Source organism: Sinohyriopsis cumingii, chromosome 2 (assembly GCF_028554795.1).
Source record: "Sinohyriopsis cumingii isolate HCF-2022 chromosome 2, ASM2855479v2, whole genome shotgun sequence".
Taxonomy (NCBI): Eukaryota; Metazoa; Mollusca; class Bivalvia; order Unionida; family Unionidae; genus Sinohyriopsis; species Sinohyriopsis cumingii.
Window position 1 is genome coordinate 139995833 of NC_142962.1, and position 27740 is coordinate 140023572.

The 27740-nt window shown below is 38.0% G+C and overlaps 1 protein-coding gene across 3 annotated transcripts in view; it reads left to right on the top strand.

Annotated features, from left to right (window-relative positions):
* Nucleotides 1-27740, top strand: part of LOC149805938 (uncharacterized) — a 71007-nt gene that overhangs the window by 22549 nt on the left and 20718 nt on the right. The window contains exons 2-9 of one of the 3 annotated variants that reach the window (XM_089950724.1): nt 269-380; nt 6538-6612; nt 7191-7360; nt 7903-7944; nt 10483-10569; nt 11485-11574; nt 13687-13803; nt 17684-17836. In XM_089950724.1, the coding sequence (XP_089806850.1) occupies nt 329-380; nt 6538-6612; nt 7191-7360; nt 7903-7944; nt 10483-10569; nt 11485-11574; nt 13687-13803; nt 17684-17836 (786 nt within the window). In that variant the 5' untranslated portion in view covers nt 269-328. Of the gene's footprint in view, nt 1-268; nt 381-6537; nt 6613-7190; nt 7361-7902; nt 7945-10482; nt 10570-11484; nt 11578-13686; nt 13804-17683; nt 17837-27740 lie in introns of all 3 variants that reach the window. The other 2 variants (XM_089950723.1, XM_089950726.1) reach the window with 2 other exon arrangements.

Genomic DNA, 27740 nt, shown 5'->3' on the forward strand with positions numbered 1-27740 from the left:
TCGATCAGATGTGAGTAGGAATACTCAGATTATCTCCCGTAATATACGGTGTACAATTGGGTGCAAAATACGCTTCATTACACTTCCTTGGGAGAACTTGAGAACAGTGCTGTGTCATTATTTCAGTCTAACATTCATTTGAGAAGAGATGCAACTTTAGTACTGGTGAGGAGATGCTAACTTTCTCAACATTTCAACTTTAACTGGAATGACAAGGAGAATATATAATTTAGTGTCTCAAAATCATTTCCGTCCTTTTTTATTTCAGCTGCAGATTACATGGTAATGACATCTGAAACCAGCCAATGCAAGACAATTTTAGAAAAGAATGGGCGTAATTCTTTTCCTATTATTGATGTCTTTCTCGCTCAGAGGTAAGGGTAAGTGATCTTAGGTACCAACTGAACAATATGCAAGCTTCTGAATTTAACACAATACATCACGTTATGTACCTGTAGCGAGACAATTTGTGAACGTTTATGATGCGACAAAATGTATTTCCTTTTTTCAATATTTAGCATTTTGTTTCATTTGGCTAAGAAATAAGATTTAGATACATTTTCGTATCTGTGAGTCTACTGATTGAGAGAAAAATTCAAATCTTGGCTTTTGGGAACCTATTTATATATTTTAAAATAATTATGCCGTATGACGTTTGATGGCAAAAATGTTAGATTTAAATATAATACAGTTATAAAGTGCATAATGAAAAAGATTTGGTATTTACAATATCAAAATATTACTCATTCAGACTGAAAAAAAATAGCCAACATTTAAAAGTTGATGACTGCGTTTTATCTAGTGAAGCACTCCGAAAAAATGAACAGGACTGATACGAAGCAGGTGGGTTTGATAGGCTGTATATTTGTATCAGCAGGGTATGCGATCAGACCAATCAGTTTAATGCGCGTGGTTGACCGGCGCGTCTCAACCGACTTCTTGATCTCCATAAACGACAAACCTATATTGTTTTAACCACCCTGCCGGAAACCCAGAACCAGGCTTGTACATAAAATGCGCTTATCTTTGGAGAGCCGAATCCTTCGCCGGCTCTTGTCTATAGATTAATTTTTTCGGGACACGCTCATGTCTGACTGTAATTACCGCTCAAGATATAACATTTATTTCGGCCAAGATGCGGATTTCATGGGTTTTGCTGTCATGGATAGATGTCGATCAAGAAAATGTCCAGCTTTAGAAATCAGTCCAAAGTGAACCTCTTTGACTCTAAGAGAGATCGTGATAGGGAGCACAATGATTGTGAACACAATTCCAATTACGGCCATGTCGGTACGGATAGACACACCAATCAACGTGGTATTAAAACAATCATCCACATTTAGTTTTCGTGCTTGTACTATTTGTAGAGAGGGTGCTGATGTTGCCTTCAACAAGGTTTCAGTCTGCCTGATTTTAGGCAAATATCTTGTGGGACTGGGAGATTTTTTGTATAGCGGTGTTATAATTACTCACAGGCACAAGCCACGAAGATAGTTTTTCTCGGGAATGCTAGAAAGAGCGCAGAGTTTTGTGCGTGATACTGAGTATTTCCCCAGACCCCTTATTAAAAAGATGTCGGTGACGATCAAGGGCAAGCCAACCCAAATCTATTCCCATTGGCAGGAGGCATACCAGCAGTGCAAAGAGGCTCTAAAAGAGTGGCTAGAGAGTCTGTCAAGGACACGAAGTTGCCGTCGACTGAAGTTGGTGTCTTTTACGTAAACCGGTTTACTCTTGTTCTTGATATTAGGTCACACGTTCCAATGGTCAGAAAGACGCGTTGAAAACAGAATGGAAAGTATAACCGTGCAAATTGAAATGACGGTCCCAGCGGTAGGTGTGTCAAACACCCCCCCCCCCATATATATATATATATATATATATATATATATATATATATATATATATATATATATATATATATATATATATATATATATAATCAAGGACGCGAGGCTCAACATACAAATGGCCAGCTTGCGTCAATCATTTACTGTTCAGCGAAAACTACGGGAATAACAAAGAAGGGACTAGTGCAACGAGAATTTTAATAGCTTACACTTGCAGCCACCTTGCAATATCATCATCGATTTTCTCCTCGGAGGCAAGAGCGTGCTTGTCTGTAAATCTCTTGAACCGGTACTTAAAGGTTGCTTTGATTGTATAACTATAATCTGCCCAACGATGCTTATAAATGAGGCAAATGGCAGACCTTGGTCCTGCGGCCTACAAAACGCACGAGTATTTTTGTCTGAACCCAGGACACATGATATATGTTACTTACTCACTTGCTGAAAGCTTCAAGGAAGCCACAACTCTTTTCTCACTGGACTATGGCGACTTTCTTTGGTGTACGCCATAAAGAAAGTGTCCTCATTGCGTCGGCATTCATTAGCCACCAGCAGCATCAATGTCTGAGTCATAAGACACAAAAAATATAATACAGCAGTCCGCGAATCCGCCTGCAGACTTTGTGGATGCCCAGTTTTGTTGCGAAAAAACAAATATCATTTAAGAACATACAAGATAATAACCCACGGGTTCCAGCACTAGTGCGATACAGTGGTTTCATAATTTGCATATTATTATCATGCATTTTATCGTTAAAATATTCCATTTATGAATCATTTAGACTTAAGAGCTTGGCTCATGCATTAGAACATAACAAGAATCCATGCAGAACAACTTACAATGAGCAACGTAGAAGCTGACGCAGCACTATATGAACTGTAATCTAACATATCGACTGCAGAAGTTAAGCAACGAGGCAAACGCAACGCATCTCAAGGCAAAGCAATCTTATGTTTTATGGGACTACCTAGCTTTGGTCGATCGCCTTCGTTCCACCTAATCCTGCCAGCACAAGTTCGCGGAACGGAGGTGCAAGAACCGTCGGAACGACACCGATAATCAATGTTTGCTTTATATAATAGGCATCCGCCTCACCTCTTTCAAACTGTCTTTTACAAAAAGAAAGCAAAGCTAAAACAAACAGGACCAATATAAACTTGTTAATCACGACATGCAGACGAAGTACGATCACACACACTGTATGCCACAGGACCTGGGAAACCTACTTTACCGCAGAAACGTTTTCGACGGCCTTGGAGTTAGGTTTGCAAAACATGTTTGTTCAAAATTAAACCGGCTGACCTGGTCTACTTAATTTTGAAGACGTAGTAAAGACCATAATCATCACAACCCTGAGTGTTTTGACGCAGGACATGCTAATTAAACAAGGGATGCTCACCTCTAATATCAATCAATCAAGTCTGTATAATGACCATATTTACTATGATAGTCTGCGTTGCAATTGTTAATGCCCTCACATTTGCCAGATCAAACTACCTTTCTTCAAAGCTAAACCAAAGAAGCAGATACCAGAAATGAACGTCATGACATGACATTGCATGAGTATTATACAAGACAAGGCTCGCGTAAGCGCATTGAATGACTAGAATTTTCATTGATAGTATCCATGCTGCGATGCGAGATTACTACCAGGTGGCCGGTGCTAAAACGGACAACCTTCCGCTGACTGGCCACTAGCCTAATCTTTTCTGACTTGTACACGCCCTCCACAAGCAGCAAAAACAACAACAACAACAACAACAACAAAACCCCCCAAAAACACAAAAAACAAACACAACCATAAAATATTCGCGGTGGAGACTGGTCACCAAGGACTATTTGCTGGGTTCTTACCACTTCATTTTCATTAATTTACCTTGGTCACATATCTTTTGACTTCATTTAGGATAACTTCAAGCAGGAGACTGTATAAATGCTTGTATATAGCTAGTTAACAACCTATATCTTAAAAATGTTTGTTTTATTAAACTTAGCAAAAGTCTTTTAACACAATATTTTATCCAGCTATCTATAACTGAAACGTTTTAGTTGTCTTGAGTTCAGCATTTTAGTTTTCTCGACAGATTATTGCCACCACAATATGATCAGACCAACCCCAACACATGACAATCAACATTTCTTTGACACCCTTGCCTGCTCTGCGGTGCATGAAAGGCCCAGTATACATTGTTTCATATTATTTCAGCATACATTAATGTTTCATGGGTTTTAGCTTAACGCACTTTCGCCTGCTGCATAGATGAACATATTAGCATGGGGTTTCAAATAAATATAACTTTTATGATGTCAAGTTGGTTCTAAATTTAAAATGGCACCCATCTGACTTCCTATTTGACCGCCACAGGGGTCACCTGTTTTCGCTTCATCCCCTAGACGGAAAGTCTTATTGTGATCGGATTTTCACCAGAAGACATCGTATATTGTAGAATTGTAACTAAATTAAGTTAATGCTGCCTAATGTGTCCGTCTCAGGAGGAATCTTGAAAATATTGGTATCACTACTCCTCTTGAATGGTTCATCATATCAACATTGGGTTTTCACAGAATGACTTCTTTTGTACAGCTGGTTCTAACAGTATGCATTATTATTGCTGACGAATATCAGAGATGCTTTCAACACTCATGAATTAAAAGAAATTTTGGCTAGAAGAACGTGAATCCTTTCGAGGGACGTCTGTTTATATCTCTCCGACTGTACTGCGCCCGCAGCAACCACGCACGCATCAACATATACATAAGTCGGAAATCCAGAAACTATTCAATAAAGTAGCGATCAATGTAATCGATATGTCACTACATTTTGATATATCCTTCCAGTTTTATAACAGATTGAATATGGTTTTGGATAATATCTTGGTGTGTGCTGACTGTGAAATGTTGTGTCGGAGTTGCCAACAAAGATTGCTTTGTATTAGATGTTAGGCCAACCATACTGTTTCGCTGAAACCAATCGCATTAAATTTCATCGTTTCAAGTAGTGTTGTTAGTGATTCTAATACATTCAGCATGACACTAAGTCTAAGTGCATATAGTCCAGTTTGTAACACTAGCAAATCTAACATCACATCCACCAATCTAATTACGATTCCGATGCTATTTCAAATCTGGCTTACAGATATGACTGTGGCATCATATTAGTGTCTGGTAATATGAGTAAATTCCACGCAGCTTGAATTCTAGCTCGAGGTTCCTCTGACCTTTTCCACCCCGTTTTAGGCATTTTGGACAATTATGTTGGAGTGTGAGATCAGAGCTTATTCCATGCAGTAAACATTGAATTTGCCGAAACCACGCGGTTGCGGCAAGGTCTAGTAGTTATAAACAAGGGATAGCAACTGCATAGACGAATCCAGTCCATAATGACGAAATTTCGTAGAATCGACAAAAATACCAAAAATCTATTCATTCCAGATCAAATAGGAAACTTGTTGCAATGCGCATTCATACACAATATTACTCCAAACTTTCAATTTTAGGTAGACAAAAACGCCATTTTCTTTCGAAACTTACGTCTAGCGCGCGAGAAGTTCAAATTTATCTGGGCGGAGTTATGTGTGCATTAATAATGTTTTTGTTGTGTAATGATGAATCTGCGCTTGTGTATTTAGTTTTGAATACTGCATACATTCATTTACTTTGTTTCTTGTGGTGTATTTTTTATATAATTAAGCCTTAGGTAGAATAAGAAAATGAGCATATAATAAAACGGTTACTGCATTTGTATGGAAAATATGAACTCGTTTTGTCGGATGGATATACTGCACTCCCAAGGTCGTGCAGTATTCCATCCAAAAAGGTCGTTCATATTTTCCCATACAAATGCAGTAACCTATAATTACTCTTATAGTGAATACCACCAATAAGTATCCGACAGACCTTACTTTTAACAAACAGTGACAAGTTAGTAGTCAATCACTTATTGTTACACGGACTTCAGAATGTAATATTTTCTTTCTCCAAAACACTAATACAATTTCAAATGTTCGGAGGTCAATACAAGGCCATGTACATACAGTTTCAGACTTTCGGAAATAATGCATCATTATGAAAGCTAATTTTTATGTTACAGCATATACACACAACGATTCGAGCTTCCTATAGTACGTCGATCAAGTACATTTTATATTTCGTTTAAACTGTAACAGCAAAATTCGAGAATGGTTCCAATATATTTTTCTATCATTGTAAATGGTAATATTCGCTCCTTTTTCTCATCATCGAATAGCGAACCACACAAAGGGGCTGGACTCACAGGGGTGTGAGAATCTTTTATTCAGATTTAGTTTTGAAGTATAATTTGTGATTTCTGATTTTATTTCACTTTGATGTAAATGTTGTTTATATAAAGCATACTGGAACTCAAACTTCGCTTTCCACGATCAGAATATACACAGCTACGATTTCATACATTCCTTGCTTTGTTATGCCTTATGTAAGGGATTCTGGAAAGTGCAGGTCCCCGCCATTGCTACATAAGTCTGGGGTAAACGGTGAAAAATCCTGGGTGTGAATTTCCATATGAAACTATAATTCACCAGGCATTTTCAATGTCTGTTAGACTAACGCTTTATATTTCACTTACTATAAACATTCTCTGGTACAATTCTTGTGACGGATATTTAGATATCAAAATATTAGCATATTAATTTTTTTATCGTTTTTCAGCGTCTTCACAGACTTGTTCAGATGCCACGGGTAGCATCCCAGAATATAACCATGTTTCGGAGACGGATCATCCAGGTAAAGTACATCACATGACTGTTGATTTTATGGCGAAGTCAGATAATACATGAAACGTTTATCTCAATTAGTAATTCCATTTTCCCTTCAGCGATGGGAGCGGAGGCTTGTATTTTCTAATAACAGTTAACAGTGTATTTATTCATGAGATGATGGTGAGAACAAAAGTGGTAGGAAAGCAAATTAACTTGCAATAGTGTTTAGGAATTCTGGAAAATATTGAGGTGAAAGTGGTAAAAGTCTCATTGTGACTCCCAAAAGTACTCTTGTACATCTTAGCATAACGTGTGTGTGTGTGTGTGTGTGTGTGTGTTTGTGTTTGTGTGTGTATATGTCTGTCTGTGTGTTTTAGACATTCTTTAGTGCTAGTTGTGAGGTATGATAATATGTAGGTAGTGATTCCATGCATCTGAATATCGAGAGGCCATTAAATAAACACCTGCGTTCGTCTTCTGTTCTTGCATGATGAAACTCTTATCACTTAAATACTGACATTAAAAATGAAAGGTATAATTTTTGCCTAACAATTTAAAATTCAATGCAGTGCTTCACATCACCATTCTATTTCTAATTTTCAGGCACTATCATCTTCAATGTCAGCAAAAGTCCATTGTTTAACATTAGCTACAGCATAAACAGTCCAAACCAATCTGTTCTACGGACCTATTTCCGAGATTTCCAAAACGATACATTGTTTGTTTTTTATCTGAATAAGAGTTTAGACCTTGAAGAGCTTTACGGTATATTGGTAAGTTATTTTATCTATACAGTGAACTGTGGTTTAAAACAAAATTTAAAACGGAATTTACTGGCTGTACAATTCAGAAAATATTAAAGTTCTCGTACTTTGTAGAACAACTATGATTATGTGATAGGACAAATCCGTATATGTATGTCACACGGTGTTCATCAAACTGTTTACCATGTTTGGTGATGGTGATCGTATAATCTTCTGATGACAATTTTTGTTTCCTTGATTATTAATGATAAGTTAGTGTGAATTGTTAGATGATTGCTAATAATATTTCTCAAAAAGTTAAGTTAATAGACTAAGTGACTGACTGTCAGATTGATTCATTGACTTTCATCAGTTATTTATTTTGTTATCTTAAGTATTCTTTTGCATATTTACTCGGTGTTTGAATATGTGCGAATCTGCTGTTTGAATTATGCTAGGATGTTTTTGTCGATAAGATACTGGTACTGCCGTAGCTGGCTTGAAAACAAGATCGGTTAAAATTATATACTTTTCATTTACCATTTTCAATCAATGTCTCATCTTGTTTCCAGGGTCTACAGCTTGAGAAGATAGAATTCAGTTTTTGTGACACGGTAAAGTACTTGCGTAGCATCTTATAAATGCTGATAATTTCAAACTTCTTTACCCTTCTACCCACTTTTCTTTAAAACAAACAGAGGTTACTGTCTGAATGCCTCTGTTAGGTTCCACTTTATGCCAGCGATATTGCTTAATATGCTTTTAATTTTTTTGTTATCTTGCATCATGCCAGGAGCTAGAAAATTACTGAGTTGACGATATTTACGGTACTGTAGTAAGTATACATATAACTTTTGGAATAGCTTTCTCCGCAACAGGATACCATGTTCATTTGTTTTAAATTGTTAAAGTTTGTTCATTGTTTATTTAACTTATATCATAGATGGTGGTTTCATATTGTTAACTTAGAGATTGTAAGCGTTATTATATATATTTTTATGGTTGATTCTTGGTACGGGTTACACACGAAAGTAGTTGTATGAGCCTCCGTGGGGTCACCCCTGGTCTAACAATACACCGTACGTGAAAATAAGGCATCAAGGAAAAAGCCAAGAAGATACTTTCTAAGAAAAAGCATCTCCTATCAGGAGGAGAGGCGCTACTGCTAGGACGTACTTCAGAAGACCACATCGCTCCGTGACAGTGTCCCCTCCTACTTCTACATCTTCGCGTGCCTACAACGTTTGCTAGACCTCATTTAATACCAGTGTATCTTAACGTGATGACACAATGAAAACCAATTTCTAAAGGAACGTCTAGTCATCCGCCAGAGGCGAAGAAGACTACGTCTTTTTCTTCTTCTTCTTCTTCTTCTTCTGGTTCGTCGTCTTGTTTATCTTCTACGTCTTTGCTTCTTCTGATTTAGCGTCTGAAAATGCTGAAAATGTGGCCTCACCCAAAGCAAAAGTGCAAGACAGAACAGGTGTGTTGCAAAGTTTAATAGATTTACCCAAAAAAGATCTGTTACGATTTAGTTTGTTGAAAACACCTCATAGTCGAGTGCTGTCCATACGGAAGATGATACTGCGTGCCAGCCATCAGTGGAGACGAATTCAAGTATAGAAATAAATGTGGACGTGATTCTCTTGTTCATAAATTGGTTCTATGGATGCGTTTCCAACAATACATTATGATGTTTCAAGGTCATATTACCTCAACAGGTGACTACATTTTTAGGAATCATTCTGATAGCTTTTATAAAGAAAACTGTAAATATCATTGTTTTATTTTCATCTCCTTGTTTTCTACTTGAAACGCAGCAGGAACTTAAAATATAAACAAACATAAAATTCACAGCGTGTGTCCAATAAAGAAGTCTGAACAATAGTCAAAACAGCTGTTGCTCTCTATGATTCGTCGGTAACTCGGTAACTTTAATAGAAGAATTGTAAATCCCGCCACTAAAACTTGCCCCATAAAATATAATTCCGCAGACCATATTTCTGAAATTCTGAAGCTGAAATGGATTTTGCTAAGTTTGGTAATTTTATATAATTTTCATTGTAGAATGTCTTTTCCTTTGAATTATACATGGGGTAACGTTTTTTTTTTCTTCTTCCAAACGTGGGGTATTTCTTACTTTGCCATTTTCACCTAATTTGACTGAATTTCTTCAAATTACAAACATTTGTTGGCATTTTGGAACACTTTTAAATGTATAGCAATAAATTGTGCTGGATGTTTTATAAGTTGACTATTATTTAATATTTCAAGTTGTAAAAGTAGTACCTAGATGGATGTGCGATACGGAAATTTTAGGTGTGCGATACGGAATCATATACTGGACATCTGTGTTGCATGTAATATCAGCCATGCACGATTAACTGGGTATGTAGTAAAATAATATGTATAATATTCACCATTAATTTTTGACAGATGCAACCATTTCGCACAAAAAATTTGTTGAACTATTTTGTCATGAATAATGAAAACACGATGTTAATATCATTTAAGTTGTAACAAGATTCCTCCGGAATTTCCGTACATTACTTACTGACGGAAACTACCGTTGTACCGGTAGAGCGAAAAAGTACCGTCGTACGTACCACTGGAATATAAATTCAGCGGTAAAAAGGTATACCGATAATACCGTGCACCTCTAGAAATATTTTATTAGGTCACTACCTGTTCTCCAGATTACAGACGTAGTTCGCTTTCCAAGGGTGTGATGAGACGAGTGCATACACATCACTGAAACATGTTGCTGGATTTAGCATTGCTTTTACAGACCTAACATATTAAGTTTTATCGCTTGGAAAATATTAAAAGTCTCAACTTATATTTTTGAAAATGACAGAAATTCCCGAGAATGAAAATCTTTTTACACAGATAATCTGATATTAGTGTACAGGTTTAATACTAACTTCCACCATCAACCATCTCAATTCTCCAATCACAGAATAACTATTTTCATAAATTTTTGTTTTATCATATAAATACATAAGTCTATTAGTGCAAATGTTGATATATTGGCAATTATCGTGGTACAGTCAATTTCTCATCAAACATTATCTGTGATTATTTTGTCATATAAATTAATCATCAACTCAGAAATCTGTAATTGTATATTTATTTCATGCTTCTCTTTATAGGGTTTGAAAAAAAGTTACGTAGTAATCAGCACTGAAAATGAGTTTTATCCTTACATCAACATATCAGGGAACCTGAATATACCAGAAGTAAGCTTTGGCCATGAGATATTTTTCTTCTATCATCCAGTGAAGTTCATTTACGTCGCCGTTTCATTTTCTTTTACGTGCGAGGCTCTCTCTCTCTCTCTCTCTCTCTCACACACACCTTTCAAAACAAAAACATTTTCTCGATATTCAGCTTGAAAAAATTTTGGAGAAACCTGTATCATGGGAATCTAGCAGTAAAACTATAAGTATATAATGACTCACATTTGTACGTTTGTGCATTGCCATGCCTGTGGTATGAAAGGTATATATGACTATGTTACTTTGTGATAATATCGTCAGACCGGGGTGGGGCTTTCTTCCAAGAAAATAGGTTATGACTGATTATTATAGAACGAAGACAAACTGACTGTGCATCAGGATGAAACAAGATTACGTCCCTTGCTAGGAAGTGACTTAAAATGTCAGTAAATATTTTGTTGTCAGTTTTATTTCAGCCTGAAATGGCCAAAGTGTACAAAATATTCAGTTAGGTTTTGGATAAAAATGAAAACTTTACGGAATATTACCGATTTCTACATTAAATTAACAGTGCCAATTGAAATGGTTGGCTTGTTCTTCCTGGGCAGTCACTTTACTATACAATAACGTGAAAAAATTGTGGCTGAAACATTGCCGCGGCTATAGGCTACATGTTGAAATCGTTTGTTTAATTTATATTGCCGAATTCGAATGTTTCTCCTTATTTAACTATAAATAATTGATGTAATATGAAAGACACCCATAACATATAGACTTTATATGATATAACTAGTATTTCGCCAGAATATCGCGAGAATTTAGCCCACTATGAGGAAGGTTTTGATCATGCAAAAATCAATAAATGTCCCAATTAAAAGAATTGCTCCTCAGTAAACCTTTCTGCAAACAGTCTGAACAACGTCTTTTTTCTTTCAGAATACCCCAGTCAACACTGTAGTGTACAACCTTCTTGAAAGAACGTCAGATAAGGACATTCCAGTGTCAAGGGCATTCTACTACACCCTGGTGGTAATGTACAAAATATGTGCTTTGGGCTTTGCTAATGCAATGTTGGATTATAGATATTTTCTCCTAATTTTCTCTAACGTTATGTGACTCCATTTCACATACAGGAAGAAAAGATATTTCATTATGTGCAGTTTTTAAAAGGGTACAGTGAGCAATTAGTAGAAACTAGAACTATTAATGATGGCTGTCATTGCAACGGGCAAACAAAAAAAATGGAGATAAATAAACTGCAAACAAATTTGCTTGAGTAAAAAAAACTATTTGTGTTGGGTAAGCAGGGGCTATAACTCCACCACATGATGAATTATATTGTTGACAGTAAAGCGTATGATGAACCTTAATAATCTCAAGCCGTTCCTCAAATGCAGTCAAAGTCTCATGTTAATAGACATGGTTATTATGTGGAAATGAAGTGGACAAGTCGGAATATAGGGGCCATAAATCACCGAATAGTTACGTTGAATGCTGATAGGTGAACTCATCAGATATCTTGCTCGCATATAACCGCACACCATAGATGGTTGAGATCCAAGTATAATAAACACAGAAAATCTGTTCGATAGAAAGTATTGTATGTATTTTAAAAAATCAGGGACTGTGACCACACTAAATGACGGCGTAGAACGTTCAAACCAAACCAGTTTGAACCTTATCATTATACAGCTTTATACCAAATTTAGTTATAATACAATAATAACGTTATGAGGCAGAGATAAAAAATATACACAAATAGACAGACATGTTTATTCATGTAGGGCTCTGTCTAAATTGATCTAATCGAGTCTTCATAACCTGCGACCATTCCCTTATTTGTGGTGCTTGCTGTGAATTTTCATGTAAAATTAAAAGTCATTTATTAAGCGAAAAACCCTTTAAGCGTGGAGACTTACATAATGGCTTCAGACAATGTATTTGTGAATGAATTGTCAATAAACTACATTTGTTGTCATTAACACCTGAATGCATCCTCTTCATGGATCTGCAGATTATCTAGCTTTAGTGATTCAAGGTAACCCCTTCCCTTAAGGTTGTACCTAGGTCGAGTTATCGCACAGAAATCCATCTTATTACAGTTTGCAGTGGCATTGGCCTTACAAGCATCAGCTTGAAATGTAAGTCTCCAATTCCTTTTAATTAAGGGTACTGCAATATCGCACTTTTTTACCCCTTATTTTCGCAATCAGAAGGCCAATTCGTAATTTTAAGAACTATACAGTTGTAAAGCTTGGTAAATGTGTATGCAACAGAACTGAAGTCATCCCGCATAAGTTGTTTCCATTTATAGCTTCACAATGATTTAGACCTTTGACCTTACAACTGAGATATAAGAAGCTTCTGTTCCATTAAGGATTGATTTCTTTAAATTTTGAGCAAGTCATATCCTGTAGAACTCTTGATGTGAAAAAGGATTTGATTATTAATTTACGGTAAATTTTAATTTAATATCATAACTTCAAAATCGATTGAAAGTTTTGAAATCTCGATGGTATTTTCATCTGTGAAGATTATGTAAATCTCTTGAAGAAGAAATTAATTTATCTCATGGATGCAACCATTTACATAGCAAACGGTTGGATGGACAGATGGATAGATGGGCTGAAAAAGCCATAGCGTTATGCATTCGACAATAAGCGTGTGTCTATATATAAGAAATGGTCGCTTACATCTGCAGTCTAAACTTTTATTTCAGATTATGTTACTTGATGTTGGGATAAGCATTCTGTAGATGACCTGGGTTGGATTAGTTTGGAAACTGTATCTGTAGAAAGGCGACATGTTGTGCTTTTCTAACATAGAGAAAGATAATGGAATGCAAAAACGACTGAAAAAGTGGAAAAACACCATAAACAACAACAACAACTAAAACAATAATAATAATAATAATAATAATAATAATAATAATAATAATACTATTAATATTAATAATAATAATAATAATATTATTATTATTATTAGTAGTAGTAGTAGTAGTAGTAGCAGTAGTAGTAGTTGAATTGATCTTACGTGTCAGATGATTAATATTTTAAATGCAAAATATATCAAATCGACAAACAAAAGATGAAGAACGGAACTAATTTTTACAACAGAAAAAGATAATTTTTTTTGCAGAATAATAGGGACAGTAAGTTCCGAATAGACAGTTCTTCGAGTGGAGAAATCAAATTGAATTCGTCTCTCGACTACGAATCTGGACAGCGAATGTACCTTCTAAATATTTCAGTGACGGTATGTATGCGCTGGATCAAATATTATTATTATATACTCATTTTTTTCTCCGTTAACTTTGTATTGTCAGAATCGTGCATTATGTTACGATATTGAACTCGCGCGTACAATTCGTATTGCACTCATAAAGAAACTAAATTATATTGCAAACAAACAATGGACGCAGACGCCAGTGCTCACATAAGTAGGTCATTTAAGTTTTGTTGATTAAATTTGTTTCTGAAGGAACTTAAGCAGATATTTCGTGGACTGCAACATACCAGCTGTTTTGCTACATTCTGCGTTAATTCGTTTGATACAATGTTTCGGATTTAGTTGGGCGATAGACGCAAGATTTCATAAAATTGCTGGGTACCTACAAATAACATGCAAGTGACAAAACATAAACTGTCTCCTTTAGCTGGTAATAAGAATGGCAAAAAAAATATACTTACAGTTTTAAATCCTGAATTTCCTCAAAATGTACTTTCTTAGTTCTGCAAATCCGAATTACACGAGCCATGTCATGGGTTCTCAAGCTTGATTAAACATTTCGAAATTGTACTCTAATTTCTACTATATTCCAAGTGCAATTACATCCTTCTTACTGCACTCAAAATAAAATAAACATTATATTCCATAGCGTCTTTTTTGATAATTGAAATTGAATGACTTCATATTTTTCCCCACATCATGATTTCAAACATTCAATGGCAGAACAGAAACACACTTGCAGATATCAACACGCTGTTCCTTCGTCGCTGAAATCCGATGTACTTCATGTAGAATTGACACATACATCCAGTCTATAGTCACGTAATTTCGTAGAAACGAAAATCTATTCATTCCAGATCAAATGGAAAAGTTGTTGCAATGCGCATTTATTCACATTATGATTCCAAATTTAATTTTAAGTAGACCAAAACGCCATTTTTTTTTCTCGAAAGTTATGTCTAACGCGCGACTAAGTTCAAATGTATCAGGGCGGAGTTACGTGCGCATTAAAAATGTTGTTGTGTAATGATGAATCTGCGCTTGTGTATTTAGTTTGGAATATGGCATACATTCAGTTACTTTGTTTCGTGAAGTGTACTTTTGTTTACATAATTAAGCCTTTGTAGAATAAGAAAATGAGCACATAATAAAAAGGTTGCTGCATTTGTATGGGAAAATATGAACTCGTTTTGTCGGATGGATATACTGTACTCCCAAGGTCGTGTAGTACTTCCAACCCAAAAACTCGTTCATATTTTCCAATACAAATGCAGTAGCCTATACGTATTTTATGTCAAGTTATAAAATGTATATGTTACGATAAAATGAATGCAATAGTTAATTGATTTGCACATACATTTTCCTTTCACACAAACGATGAAGAATGTAGGTGTGTTTAATAATGAATATCTTTATTCGGCTTGATACAAACCATTTATACAATCAATTCTTGCTGTGGTAATCAGTAGTTTATTCGAAATACATTCACGGAAAACGTTTTCTTTGTGATTATGGTTTTGATACAGGTGTGATAATATTTTGCTTTGTATATCGATAATTAAATGACTGGTACAAACCTCACCATCTGAGTCATATGACTAGCAAGGTTACTTTTAAAACACAACCATTCTAGCAGAATACATTGATCCTTAACTATTAAGCACCTCAGTATTACGCAGTACCTTGTATAAGATCTCATATTCCTGGTGGAAATCTGTTATTTCTTACTATTTACACCACTATAAGGCGACCTCACCTAAACTACGATGCACCCTGTGGCTTCCACGAGTTATAGTGAGGGACAACTATCATTATGAGAGAGATAATTTAATTCTTCTTTGATTGCGAATTTTATATATATATATATATATATATATATATATATATATATATATATATATATATATATATATATATATATATATATATATGCAAGGAAGTGAGACTGTATAGATTAATTGCTTTCATCATAGCTCCATTATTTGAAGATTCGGTAGGGCTCATGCAGTCACTTAGGTGTCGGAGTCGGTGTGTGCCTGAGTCCCATTCCGGGTAAATTTTGAGAACTTCGCTTAAAGGAAAACTTTAGGTTAGATGCATTCTACACACAATTAATGAAGTTAATGATCATGGTCATATCCAGATTATTTTTAAAATATGGCCACACACGTCTTTTTGTACACGAGATTATCTAATTAATGTATATAAAAGAGACACGTGCTTGATAAAACATAACCTTCGTGTAACCAGCATTAAATTTTGTGAATAACTTCACCAATCGTATTTTATTGATTGTATCTTCTTGCACAATAAAACGCATACAGAGGGTTTTCAAGGTGCAGTATAATATAATATTGTCCAAAGATATTCTCATTAACATAGATTCACAGTACTCAACATTATCGATAATCTAATTGTATAGAATTTTTTAAAAAAAATCCACCACCACCACCCTTCCTGTAATAAATAAGGGCTGATCTACAGGTCCTCGCTCTTCTTTTGTAAAGTTTTGCGGTTTTGGTCCTGTGATTTAACTTATAAAGTTTGTGCCAAAATAGACAGAAAAATGTTAAAGATCTTACTACTAGTCATAAAATTGCAAAGAGCACAAAATTACATTAAATAAAATGTGCAAAAGGTATATTGCAACAAAAGAGTATAGGACGGTTTATTAAATAAGTATGGCTCTTTACACTTAAGCTTAAATTTCCAAAATTAAATGACGGTAAAATAATATCACGATTTAAAGCATATCGAAAATTATGGTACGCCTTGCTTAAATTTAAAAAAAATTAATACATCTATAAATAGCAGTAAATAGTTTAAGTGAAAAGATGTCAATAATTAAGTCGCAATGCATTTTTTGTGCATATTTTATCAGTCAACGATCTTGATATCTTATTTGTACTTATTCAACAGATTCAGACACGACACTTCATCATTTTCTTTCATGTGCTCAGAGTAAATCGTTTAATCGATGGGGTGGAATAAGAATTAACAAATACGTTTTTCCAAGATAACTTTTACAAGGAGGAATTCGAGGAACGATAAAAAAGTAGTATACATTTGGCGTTTCTATATTTAATAGCGTAACTTCTGGTTAAACTAATAATATACAGCCTTTTGCCGATTTTGCAGTTTTCTCGATTTTAAATTGTTGATCGATTAAATGACAAATATTGCCATATTTTCTTCATCTCTGTTATTAAAATTGCTGTCGTCATTGAATGGCAGTATGTTTACCTGTCTTAGCCAATGCTCATTCCTGCATCAGTTGCTCATGTGACTTCATAGGACAAAACCGAATATAAACCAAATATGTGCTCGATGACTGTCACATAAGGTATAAATAATAGGATGCTTAATAAGCAAGATCGCTCTTACCCAATTTTCGATTTGAATTAACTATTTTCTATCCCAATTCTTAGGAAACATAATTACGATTTGAAACGATTTGTAATTGGATTGGAGGATCACATAAAGGTCTTGGCTGTTTTTTTTAAAAAGTTTTTCCATGGCACTCTCTTTTCTGTCCTGTATTTTTATAGAGCCTTTTGATATTAAGGAATGAAACTTGATGATTAGCTTCAACGTGCTTAATTTACTTAAATTAGATTTAGCATGCTTCATTAACTTATATTAACTTTAGCCAGATGCACTGACCTAAATTAGCTTTCCATGCTTCAGTGATTTAGGTTAGCTTTAGTATAGTGCACTGACTTAGATTAGTTTTATTAATGCCTCAGTAACATAGGTTAATTTTCCATACTTCACTGACCTTGATTAGCTTTAGCATGCTTCACTGACTTAGATTGTTAAAATGTGTTGCAAATGTCCTTTGTTAGTCTATCAGTGTACGAACAGTCGAACCAATTCATCCTCCAATATCACGTTGCTTTTGCAATAGGACACCGCCGATAACACAGCCAGAACTTCGTTCGCCAGTTTGTGGATTAATGTTACCGATGTGGATGACCAAGGCCCGCAGTATGACTATCCTGACTGTGTTACACCATGTCTGATTCCGGAATACACCGCCATTACAAACCTTTCATACAAGGTAATCAACATTGCTTGACAAAATGTACCCAGAAAGGAGGAAAAAGTGTTCCTAATTTGAGTTAAAACCAAAATGCAAGTTGTGTAAGACAATCAACGTGGTCAGTAGTAAATGGGGTCACCCTAGGGACAATGGGAATTAGTATTACAGACCCCCCTGGGTCATTCTAGCGACAATGGAAATTTAACATGGGGAAAAATCATGGGTCACTCTAGCGACAAGGGAAATTAACATGGGAATAAATCGTGGGTCTGTTTAGCGACAAGGGAAATTAAGATGGGAAAAATTGTTGGGTCACTCTAGCGACAAGGGAAATTGAACATGGGGAATTGATCGTGGGACTGTTTAGGGACTAGGGGAAATGGAACAGGGTCGGGACCCTATTTTAATAGGGTCCCGACCTGATGGGTCTATGGAAATGGAACATATGAAAATTGAAACAGGGACGGGTCTCTATTTTTTTTAAATAAATAAAAAAATATAAAAAGGGGTAGGCAATTGAAAGTCTATCTCTTTTCGAGAAATGTGGGTGGCCCTGAAAAGGGCCTTTGGTTTCATCATCATCTTCTTCTTTTATTTCCTCCACTTCTGTAGCCATCTTCTAACTTTTGCCATTATTCCTGTCTTCTTCTTTATTTCTGATTCAGGCATCCAGTCAGGATGACCTATCGTTCGGAATTTCTCCTGTATTCGTATCCAGTTATTGTTGAGTTTCTCAAAGCTTTCTTTTCTCTTTCTATTTTCTTCTTCTCTTCTTTCCTTAGTCCACTTTTCTTTGATGTTCTTTACCTCTTCCGTCATCACTTTCCTCATTACTTCTTCCGTTTTTGTCAGCTGGTCCAACCCCCATTTTACGTATTGCCACTCCGTCCAATTCAATATCTTTTCTAAGAAGCACCTGACTTCGATGACATTTTCAAGTGCTTCCTTTAAACGTCCCACTCTTACTTAAGGCGGGTCAATCAATCCTCTCAATCTCTTTTCCTCTTCTTCCATCATTCCTTTTACTATCTCCTTTGCTTCCTTCAGAGTATTAAAACAGTCAAGACACTTTTCTAACTTGAATTCTTTCTTTATCTTTTCCATGACAAACGTAACATGTACTATCCAATAATAAATACCTATCAAATGATTCAGTAACGCTGTTGCTACCACCATTTTCTTTGTCTTTATTCCGTGGAATGGGTTCTAATGGCTAACACTGTTAGCTTTATAGTTAAAGCGCGGACGTGATGGAAAACATCCCCCAAAACAAAATTGATATTACCTAGATTCTCACTTAAAACGAGCGGACGTGAAGGAAAACATCCCCTACTTTTCTCATTTCATATGATCTACTATCCACATACGTGAAGCAGCAATTAACAAAACTAAAATCTAATATTCACACACGCAAAGCATTAAAATGAAACCCAAATCTACTATTCACACAAACGTACTTGAGCGCTTACAAATAAACACACACACACACACACACACACACAAGAAAAAAGAGTCAGTGTTTATATTCACACTACTCTACATACACACATTGGCAAATCGATTACTATTTCTTTTCTAGAGTATTGGGTAGCCCTGAAAAGGGCTGTTTGTTTTTGAACTCCAGTGACACCTGGTTAATGATGGCACCTTCCAGGCCTGGCACCACACACACATCTTCTTCTCCAGTCTCCTTTTACTTTTTTTCTTGAGAGCGCAGAGGGAGGATGATTGGCTTCAGCACCCCAATCCTCTGTCTCTGGTATCTTGTAAGCCATCCTCTCTCCTATTTTCTTTTCCTCCTCTTCCCTCTGTCTTCTCTCCTCTTCTTCCTGTTTTATTCTTCCCTCTTCTACTATGGCCTCCGCTTCCAGTTCAATTAACAGGCGCCTGACATATTCCAGATGTATCTGGAGTTCAAGAAGTTTGCTTATTCTGGTATTCATTGTCTTGTTAACGAATGAACAGGGTAGCTAGACTGCCAAGCGAGTTTCAATTTATACTAAAAGCGCGGACGTGAAGGAAAACATCCCTTAAAACAAAATTGATATTACCTAGATCATGACCAAACAACGCGCGGACCTAAAAGAAACACTCACTCACTTTTTTGTACGGCCCATCACTATTCTAAAAAATTTTATTAAACAAATAATATACTACCCACATACGTAAAGAAATCAAATCAAACCCCAAATCTACTCTCCCCACACGTCAAACAGCAAAAAAAAAAACATGATCATAATCTACTATCCACACAAACGTACGTGAGCACTTATAAACACACAACAAACGTACGTGAGCACTTACAAACACACAATCATATACACAAACACATTCACTCACACTATAAAAAGAGTCAGTGTTTGTATTCACACTACTCTACATACACACATTGGCAAATGGATTACTATTTCTTTTCTAGAGTATTGGGTAGCCCTGAAAAGGGCTGTTGTTTTTTTGTTTGCTATGGCAATCTTTTAGTTTCTAAGAATTCGACGTCCTCTGACGATAGACTTTCTGACGATAGGTCTGCTTCTTCGGAAAGAGAAGAAGAACTCTTTGGTGTCGATACGACAATCGATAAAGCCTCTGTCAGGTTCAGGTTGCTGCTGCTGCTGCTGTTGCTGCTGTTGCTGCTCTCTCTGCTGTTTCTGAAGTCTGTACTTCTCTGTCCATTCTTCTTTCTCCCTGTTCACTTCTTCTCTGAAGAGCTATTCTATCAGGTCTTCAGTGACTTTTAAGATTCTCACATTCTCTGTCTCTTCTGGCTTCGGTATCAGACTGTGTCTGACCCTATGCAAATTCACGTAGGCTTCGTTTAGCTTAGCTAGTTTGGAGCACATCTTCGTAGGAGGATGAGTCGACAATGGATGGTTAGACTGGAGGCTACCCCGGCTTTAAAGTCAAAGCACGGACGTGAAGGAAAACATCCCTCCACGGTTTTCGAGCCGGAACGTTCAATGAGTGTCATGAGAGGGATAGTAAGAAGTCAAAGAGCATGAATCAAGATTCCTATAGCCAAACAAAAGACAAAGGCATTTTTTTCTTCAAAACACAACATTTTTTAATTCAAAGTCATTTAACACTAACAAACAACTATAACATTTTTAACAATAATCCAACAATATAGCATCAAACATTTTTTTTCTAATCACAAACATTTTTTTCAATTAACACTCTACTTTAAACAGGGCTGACAACGCTGTGAATGAAATTGTGATTTCCACTGTTGGAAGTCATTTCCTAGCTTGAGACAAAAGATTAGCATAATGGTCACAAAACCATTGATCTACTTTCACATCGTTTCTAGAAGAAGAACGAGGATCAAAATGAGTCACTAAATGTTTTAAGGAATAGCCCATGCTGCGATGATGCAGAAAATACACACAGTACTGTCCACACACCAAGGAATCTGTGCCTTGTAATTTCACATTATTGAATCGGGTGGTCTGAGCATTTCTTCTCATAAAGTCAATGATATCGTCTTCCAAAGGGGGCAATCCGTACGAATCGAAATATTCCACACATCCTTCTTGAGGAAAGTAGACGCTACCCAGTGGGTTCCTGGGAGATGACTGTCGTCCGTGTTGATCACATAAGCTAGATGGTCTTGAGGTTTGCGATGAGGGAGTTCATCTTTAGCACAGACGACAGGATTCCAAGAAGCCGTGTACGAACTGTGGTTCAAAAGGTAATAAAGTTCCCAGGTATCCATTGATTTGTGTGTTTTTTTCTTCTTCACAGGTAATAATAAGTCGTCAATTCGATCCTGACCTTTTGCTTGAAAATGTCTGACGAATAAACGGTTATTCGTTCTGTTTCCTCACTCTGATTCAGGAGAGCTTCGATACGATGGATCTCTTGAGTGGTTAATGGTGGACAAGAATGTTCACGCAAGTCTTTCTACCACTGATGCAACACGACTTCGTCCGAGATGAGACTCCAAGCTTCGTCCAGATACTCGTCCAATTTTTTCTTCTTGACTCAGCATCAGGCATTTATCGTGTTGAATTTGACTGGGATGATCGTTTTGACATCCATAGCAATCATTCTTGATCAATTCCGTCATTTTTTCGACCAAGTGTTTGGCTAAACAGAAGACTAAATGCGCTTCTTGTTCTGGCCATCGGGACTTCATCATAACTTCGTTGTCTTTGTCTTGAGATTCTTCTTCCACGGTCTCCTCACATTCCATGTCTAAAGTTTCTCCACTAGGTAAAGAGGGATAACAGTCTTCCATAGCTTCTAATAGTCTAGAATGGCTTCTCTCAAACTGTTGATTTCTATGGTATTATCGAATTCTGCATACAGGATGACGTTTACTGTCTCGTCCGGTGGGTCTGCAAACTGAATTTCCACTCGAATCTGGCCGGATTTTATAGGGTGGAAATGTCCCTCGTAGCTGCCTTGGTCTGGAGTGAAATCGAAAGCCCACAAAGCATAGCCTCCTACGTAATACCGTGACTGGTCTTGGTTCCTAACTGGCCGGTGGCTTCGTACAGGGACAAGTACGATCTCAAGTAATTCATCTTCGTAAAGTCCGGTTCGAAAGGTCTGGTACACAAGGTCTTGCCATCGCGACTGACTTCGATCTTAGACACATTGTTATGCTTAAACTCAAAAGGATTTTCAGTGAAGGCTCCGTTGAAGGCTGAATTCTTGACCATACCAAGGATTAAACGTTTGGGTAACTGTCCTTGAAACAGATGATCTTCGATCATGGAATGATGGTGAGCGGGAACGGTGAAGGTTTTCACTTCCACGCGTCGTATGGGATACTTGGCGGTCGTTCTGCTTAAAGTGTTACTGATGTCGTTTCCCACTTTAGGTAACACTTCCACGCGTCATACGTAGAGTTTGGCCTCCTCGATTTTGCTTTTAGGATTTCCATCAGCAGTAGCATCAGCATCAGCCAACAAATGGAAAGCGGCACTGCTACGATTCAGTCTTAAGTGAACATTTACACCGTTCAGCAAATATTTCGCTTGCAACCATATGTCCAAATGCAAACGATCCATCAGTTCTAAACTCTTTCCGTTTAATATTTTGTTTCTTCGTTCTACAAATCCTTCATTGATGTCTGCTTTTGTTTTGGGGTCATTACCAAGACCTGTTTTATCAAATTCGTCCGCTTCGTCAGGTTCCCATAGTACGCAAGCATTGAGATTCGTGTTCTTGGCATCTATTCCGTACGTCAAGAGATTTTCCAGGTAGGCACGGTAAGGATAAGTATCCATGCTGCTACTGACCAGTTTGTTATTCAAGTACAAGTCCAATGAGCTGAACAAGGAATGCATGAAATTGTTGACGGGAGCTGCTTTCTCGTCTACTATAGAATCTCCTCCCTTATCTAGAACTTTGACCTTCAAGTACAAGTAACTGCTATTCAGATCGATGTAATCTTCGGGCTGTCCTTTGATTTCAAACTCGATGGGAGCGGAATCTGCCAATTAGGAGACGGGGTGAAATTCCACCCATTGGGATTCTTGCATGGTGATTATAGTGGGGGGCATGGCAAACAGATCCAGTTCCGACTTGGAACAGGCGCAAGACTCTCGGTGCATCATTTTTTTCTGTTTCTCAATAATCAAAAACGTCTAAGTCTCGAAGGGTTCTTCTTTTCTTTGTCTTTTTAGCTTTAGACGTGTGAAGTCTGGTGAAAGGGTATTTTCTTCGTCGTCTCTTTCTGCCTTGTCCTTGCTGAATGCTTGACTCGGTAGCGTGCAGAGCATTTATAGGTGTTTCTCGTCGGCCCAAAATGTCTTTGCCCGTTTGCAGCAAGACATTTTTGCCTGCCCTCAAGAAGGCTTCTTTCGGGTTTTGTTTGTCGATGATGACATTTTGGAGAAATTCTTTGCCTTGCGTCAGTGCGGCATCTTTCAAGGCATGCAATCCGCGTGTCACCATCGGTTTCAACACCGGAGCCACCGAACGAAAGGCTGATTTCAACATATCTCCTAAACCGTGTCCTCGCTGTCAAGCAACCCCTCGGTACACTGGAAACACGACTTACGAGTCGCTAGGGAACCGTTTTCGAAAATGGAGTTTCACCATGACTTTTCTATTGGTGAATGGAATATTTTGTCCCAAATCTCCTTTTATAGCAATGTTGACCGTGTCCAAATACGACTTGCTGACAGGCAAATAATGAGGATGTACAAATTCGCGGTGAACGTGATAAGTGTTTCCACCTTCCTCGTCAGTGTTCGTGGCAGAATTCACTTTGAAAGGAAATGACACGCAGTAACGGCACGGAGGTGTGTCCCACCACGTTGTACTCCACCATATCGGAGTACACGAAGATCAAATTCAGTCCCTGGTTCAGTTCTACCGGGAAATGAAAATACCTCGCAAAATGCCCGTTGTTGTCAATGTCTGCCATGTGAATTTTTTTGGAGTGCTTATCCGTGACCATATTGAGGTCTCCACCCAAAATGTCATACAATTCAGGGCAAAATTTAATACGTATACTTTTTTCCTCACTTTCAAATTTGATGAGTAGAGGATGAGACAGTTTATGGTACTCAATGGTGACACGATTTTTTTTAGTCCGGTCAGAACTTTGTCAAATGCTGCATACAATTTGTCAGCGATTGCCTCCACCAGATGTTGACCACTAAAATAATGGCCTGAGTTAATTTTAAAGTCATAAATGTAAAAAGAAGGAGAAGTGTCATTGCTGCTGCGGGGTATTGGGGTCTTCGGAAGTGATTTATGTTGATTAGTGGTCATCATGGTTTGCTGCACTGTTTGGTCCAGAATTTCGACGTAAAAAAAGTTTTGAGTTTCAGTGATGTTTTTGATTTGTGTTGGGTAAATCATTTCTACCAAAGCCACTTCCCAATGGGCTTCATGATCTAATGGGATGGCCTGAGGTAATTTGGCTGTGTAACTGCACAACGTGTTGTGGGGAAACACCTCCATGGAACTGTCACTGGGTAAGGTTAAGTAAAATTGGTTTTGGTGACTCATAATTCTAGACTTCTGTGGCTGTCCGAGGTGTTACTGGACGTCAGAGGCGTGTCTCCGCTCAAAATGGGGTTGTTGTTGTTGTTGTTGGAGTGGTGAAAGGCACTGGCACTGGACACAAGGTTTCCGTGGTTCCCGTTGGAAGAGAATTTCAGGGAGGGATTGGGAAGCAGGTAACCGATTCAACTGCTCAATAAAATGGTCCACAATTGTTTGTCTCCTTGTTGCAAACTCAAATTGGCGATGGCTGCCCCGATGACACAATACACCACGAATATTTAGCAGAAAAAGACGATTTGCGTTTTAGGCACACGTTCTCCACACCACACCCACAAAGGTTGGTTTTGTAAATCTTGCAGAGAAGAACTAGGTGAAGGAGTGGTAGCAGTAGTAGCTGCATCTGTGTGAAAGGGCATGATGGTCACTTCTTTTTATAGTCGATGACTTGCGAAGCGTCGATCCAAGAATCAAAACTGGGTGGATATCCTTTCCAACGTATTTTGACTTCTTTGACACGTCGTTTGCCCACTTTACGGGTTCTGCGTTCGAGAATGCTTTCGATGTCTTTTTTGGTGACACGTTGTAACTCGGGCAAATAAAACGTTCCTTTGAGCACTTCTCCGTTCATGTCTTCCAATTTATAGACGGCAGGATCACGGCCATGCACTCGTCCAGTGACACGAAACAATTCGGTCGTCCAGTTAGGTAAGTAACCTTTGTCGAAAGTGCGTTTGGTTTTGCCAATGCGCACCCAATCTCCTACGGTCAACTCTCCACTTTTCTTGGGGACAGCCCTCGTCGGGGACGTACCAAACAGGCGCTCAAACACCATCACTTCGTTGTCGGGAGTCACTTCTTGTTGGGCACCTCCTATGCTTCGATGGTAAGATTGGTTGTACGCTTGCACCAGGTGTGGTAAGATGTCGATGTACTTCAGAGTGTGGTGATGCGTAAAATATTTCCACATGCGTTCTTTCAAAGTACGTTGAAAACGTTCCACGATGTTGGCTTTGGTTTCGGGATTCTTGGTGGCAAAAAAATGAATGTCACGTTTCTGTAATTCTTTTTGGAAAGTTTGCCATCGATGAGGGTGACGACCGCTTTTTTTCAACACCCGTTGTAGGGCTCGCACTAACTCGCTGCTCGATTTGGAAGTCAAGGGCACGACCCAGGCAAATTTGGAAAAGACGTCGATGACACAAAACAAATATTTGTAGCCGCGATTGTAGCTGGTCAAATGAGAGACATCGGCTAAATCGGCTTGCCATTGATGATCGATGCCTTCCACTCGGGTGCGACTTCTGGAAAACTTGCGTCGAATGGGTTTGTGTAAAGTGTAGGTAGCTTGTTCTTGTAACCATCGTTGCACTTGAGGTAAACGGAGACTTTTCAGTCGAGTTTTGGCAGCACGATACAATTTTTGAACTCCTGCGTAACCTGCAGGATGGGAGGGATCGTAGTAAATGCTGGCTAACACCTTCTCCATTTTTTTTGGTGTGTTAATAAGTCACCCACTCTTCCGTGATGCTACTTTGGGTGGGACGAAAGGGTGGTTTCGAAACGGATTTACGTGTCCGATGGGCTACGGGAGTAGAAGTCGAAGGTAGTGGTGGAGGTGGGAATGGAATGGCTTTGGTCTTCTTTTCTTTTTTCACTTCTGGTTTCCCTTCTTTCTTTTTCACTTCCGTCGAAGGAGTAGTGGACATGATCTTTTTAACCCAAGCTTTCATTTCTTCTTGTTGGGGTGTGGGGGACGGGGTCAACAAGGATGCTGAAATCTTACTTGAAATCGGAGCTGCTGACGGTGTCTGAAACACTTCTCGCATCTCTTCTTCCTCAGGTCTTCGTGAGGTAGCATCTCTGGTGACCCCTGGGGAAGGTAGTAGTGGTGGTGGTAGTGATGATGGTGCTGGACTTTTCATCAAGGTCTTAAAATCTTTCAGAGTGGGTAGAGCTGTTACGTCTAAAGCTTTCTGGTGAAAGAGTTGCAGTCGTTGCAAGAGTTGACCGTACTTTTGCGATTTTTCTGTTTCGCACAAATCTTGGCGATCCATCAAGCACTGCAATTCGTGTTGTAACTGGGACATCTCGCTCAAATTGGGATTGGGAGGTAAATGCGGGGTGCTTTGTTCTTGCTAACGATGGTATTCCATCCATCGTTTGTAAGGCACTAAAGCTAGTTTTCGTCCTTCCATGGGATTGTCAGGGATCGATTCTGAGATCTTGGGTCTTCAGAGGGCCTTTTTATCTTGCTCCCACCAGTCCTCCCAACATGGTTCCCAAGACTCCTTTCAGCAATGGACCTAACAAGAGGGGTAAAATGCCTCCACGTTGGACCAACATCTTCTTCTTTTGACGAATGGGAATTTTCTTTTGAACCATTTGGCGAAGAACGTGACGATGTTTGCCTAAGCATTGTTTCTGGTGTTTGGATAAAGCGATCGTGCCTTTCAAGACGTTCAAACAACATTCGCACACGGTATAGATGACCTCTTTGGAGAAGCTTTGGACAGGACAGATAACATGTCCCCATGTTTGACTAAACGAGGAGGCAGTCCTTTCCTTTTCTTTCCTTGGGGTTGTTTAGACCTGAAGTACTCTTCAGTTCTTGGTGACATGAACGGGGAAGTGAATGAACCTGAGGCTACCGGAGACGCGGTCACCGCCTTTGCAGGTCGTGGTTTGCGAGTGTAAGGTTGCGTCCTAGCCGAAGTGCCTCTCTTGCGATTAGTTTTCTTCTGTGGACTTTTCTTTTTCTGGGGACTTTTTCTCTGTTTCTTTTTCTGGGGGCTTCTTTTCTTTATCCGGGGTGGTGTCTGGTAAGAGGAGGATCCCGCCACTGGAGAAGTTCTTGGAGACACCTGTCTCCTTGGGGACTTGGTCTTGACACCGTGGCTCTTTTTCTTCTTCTTGGAGCTTCGTTTGACTTTTTTCTTGGGGAGAAGTTTGGGAGCAT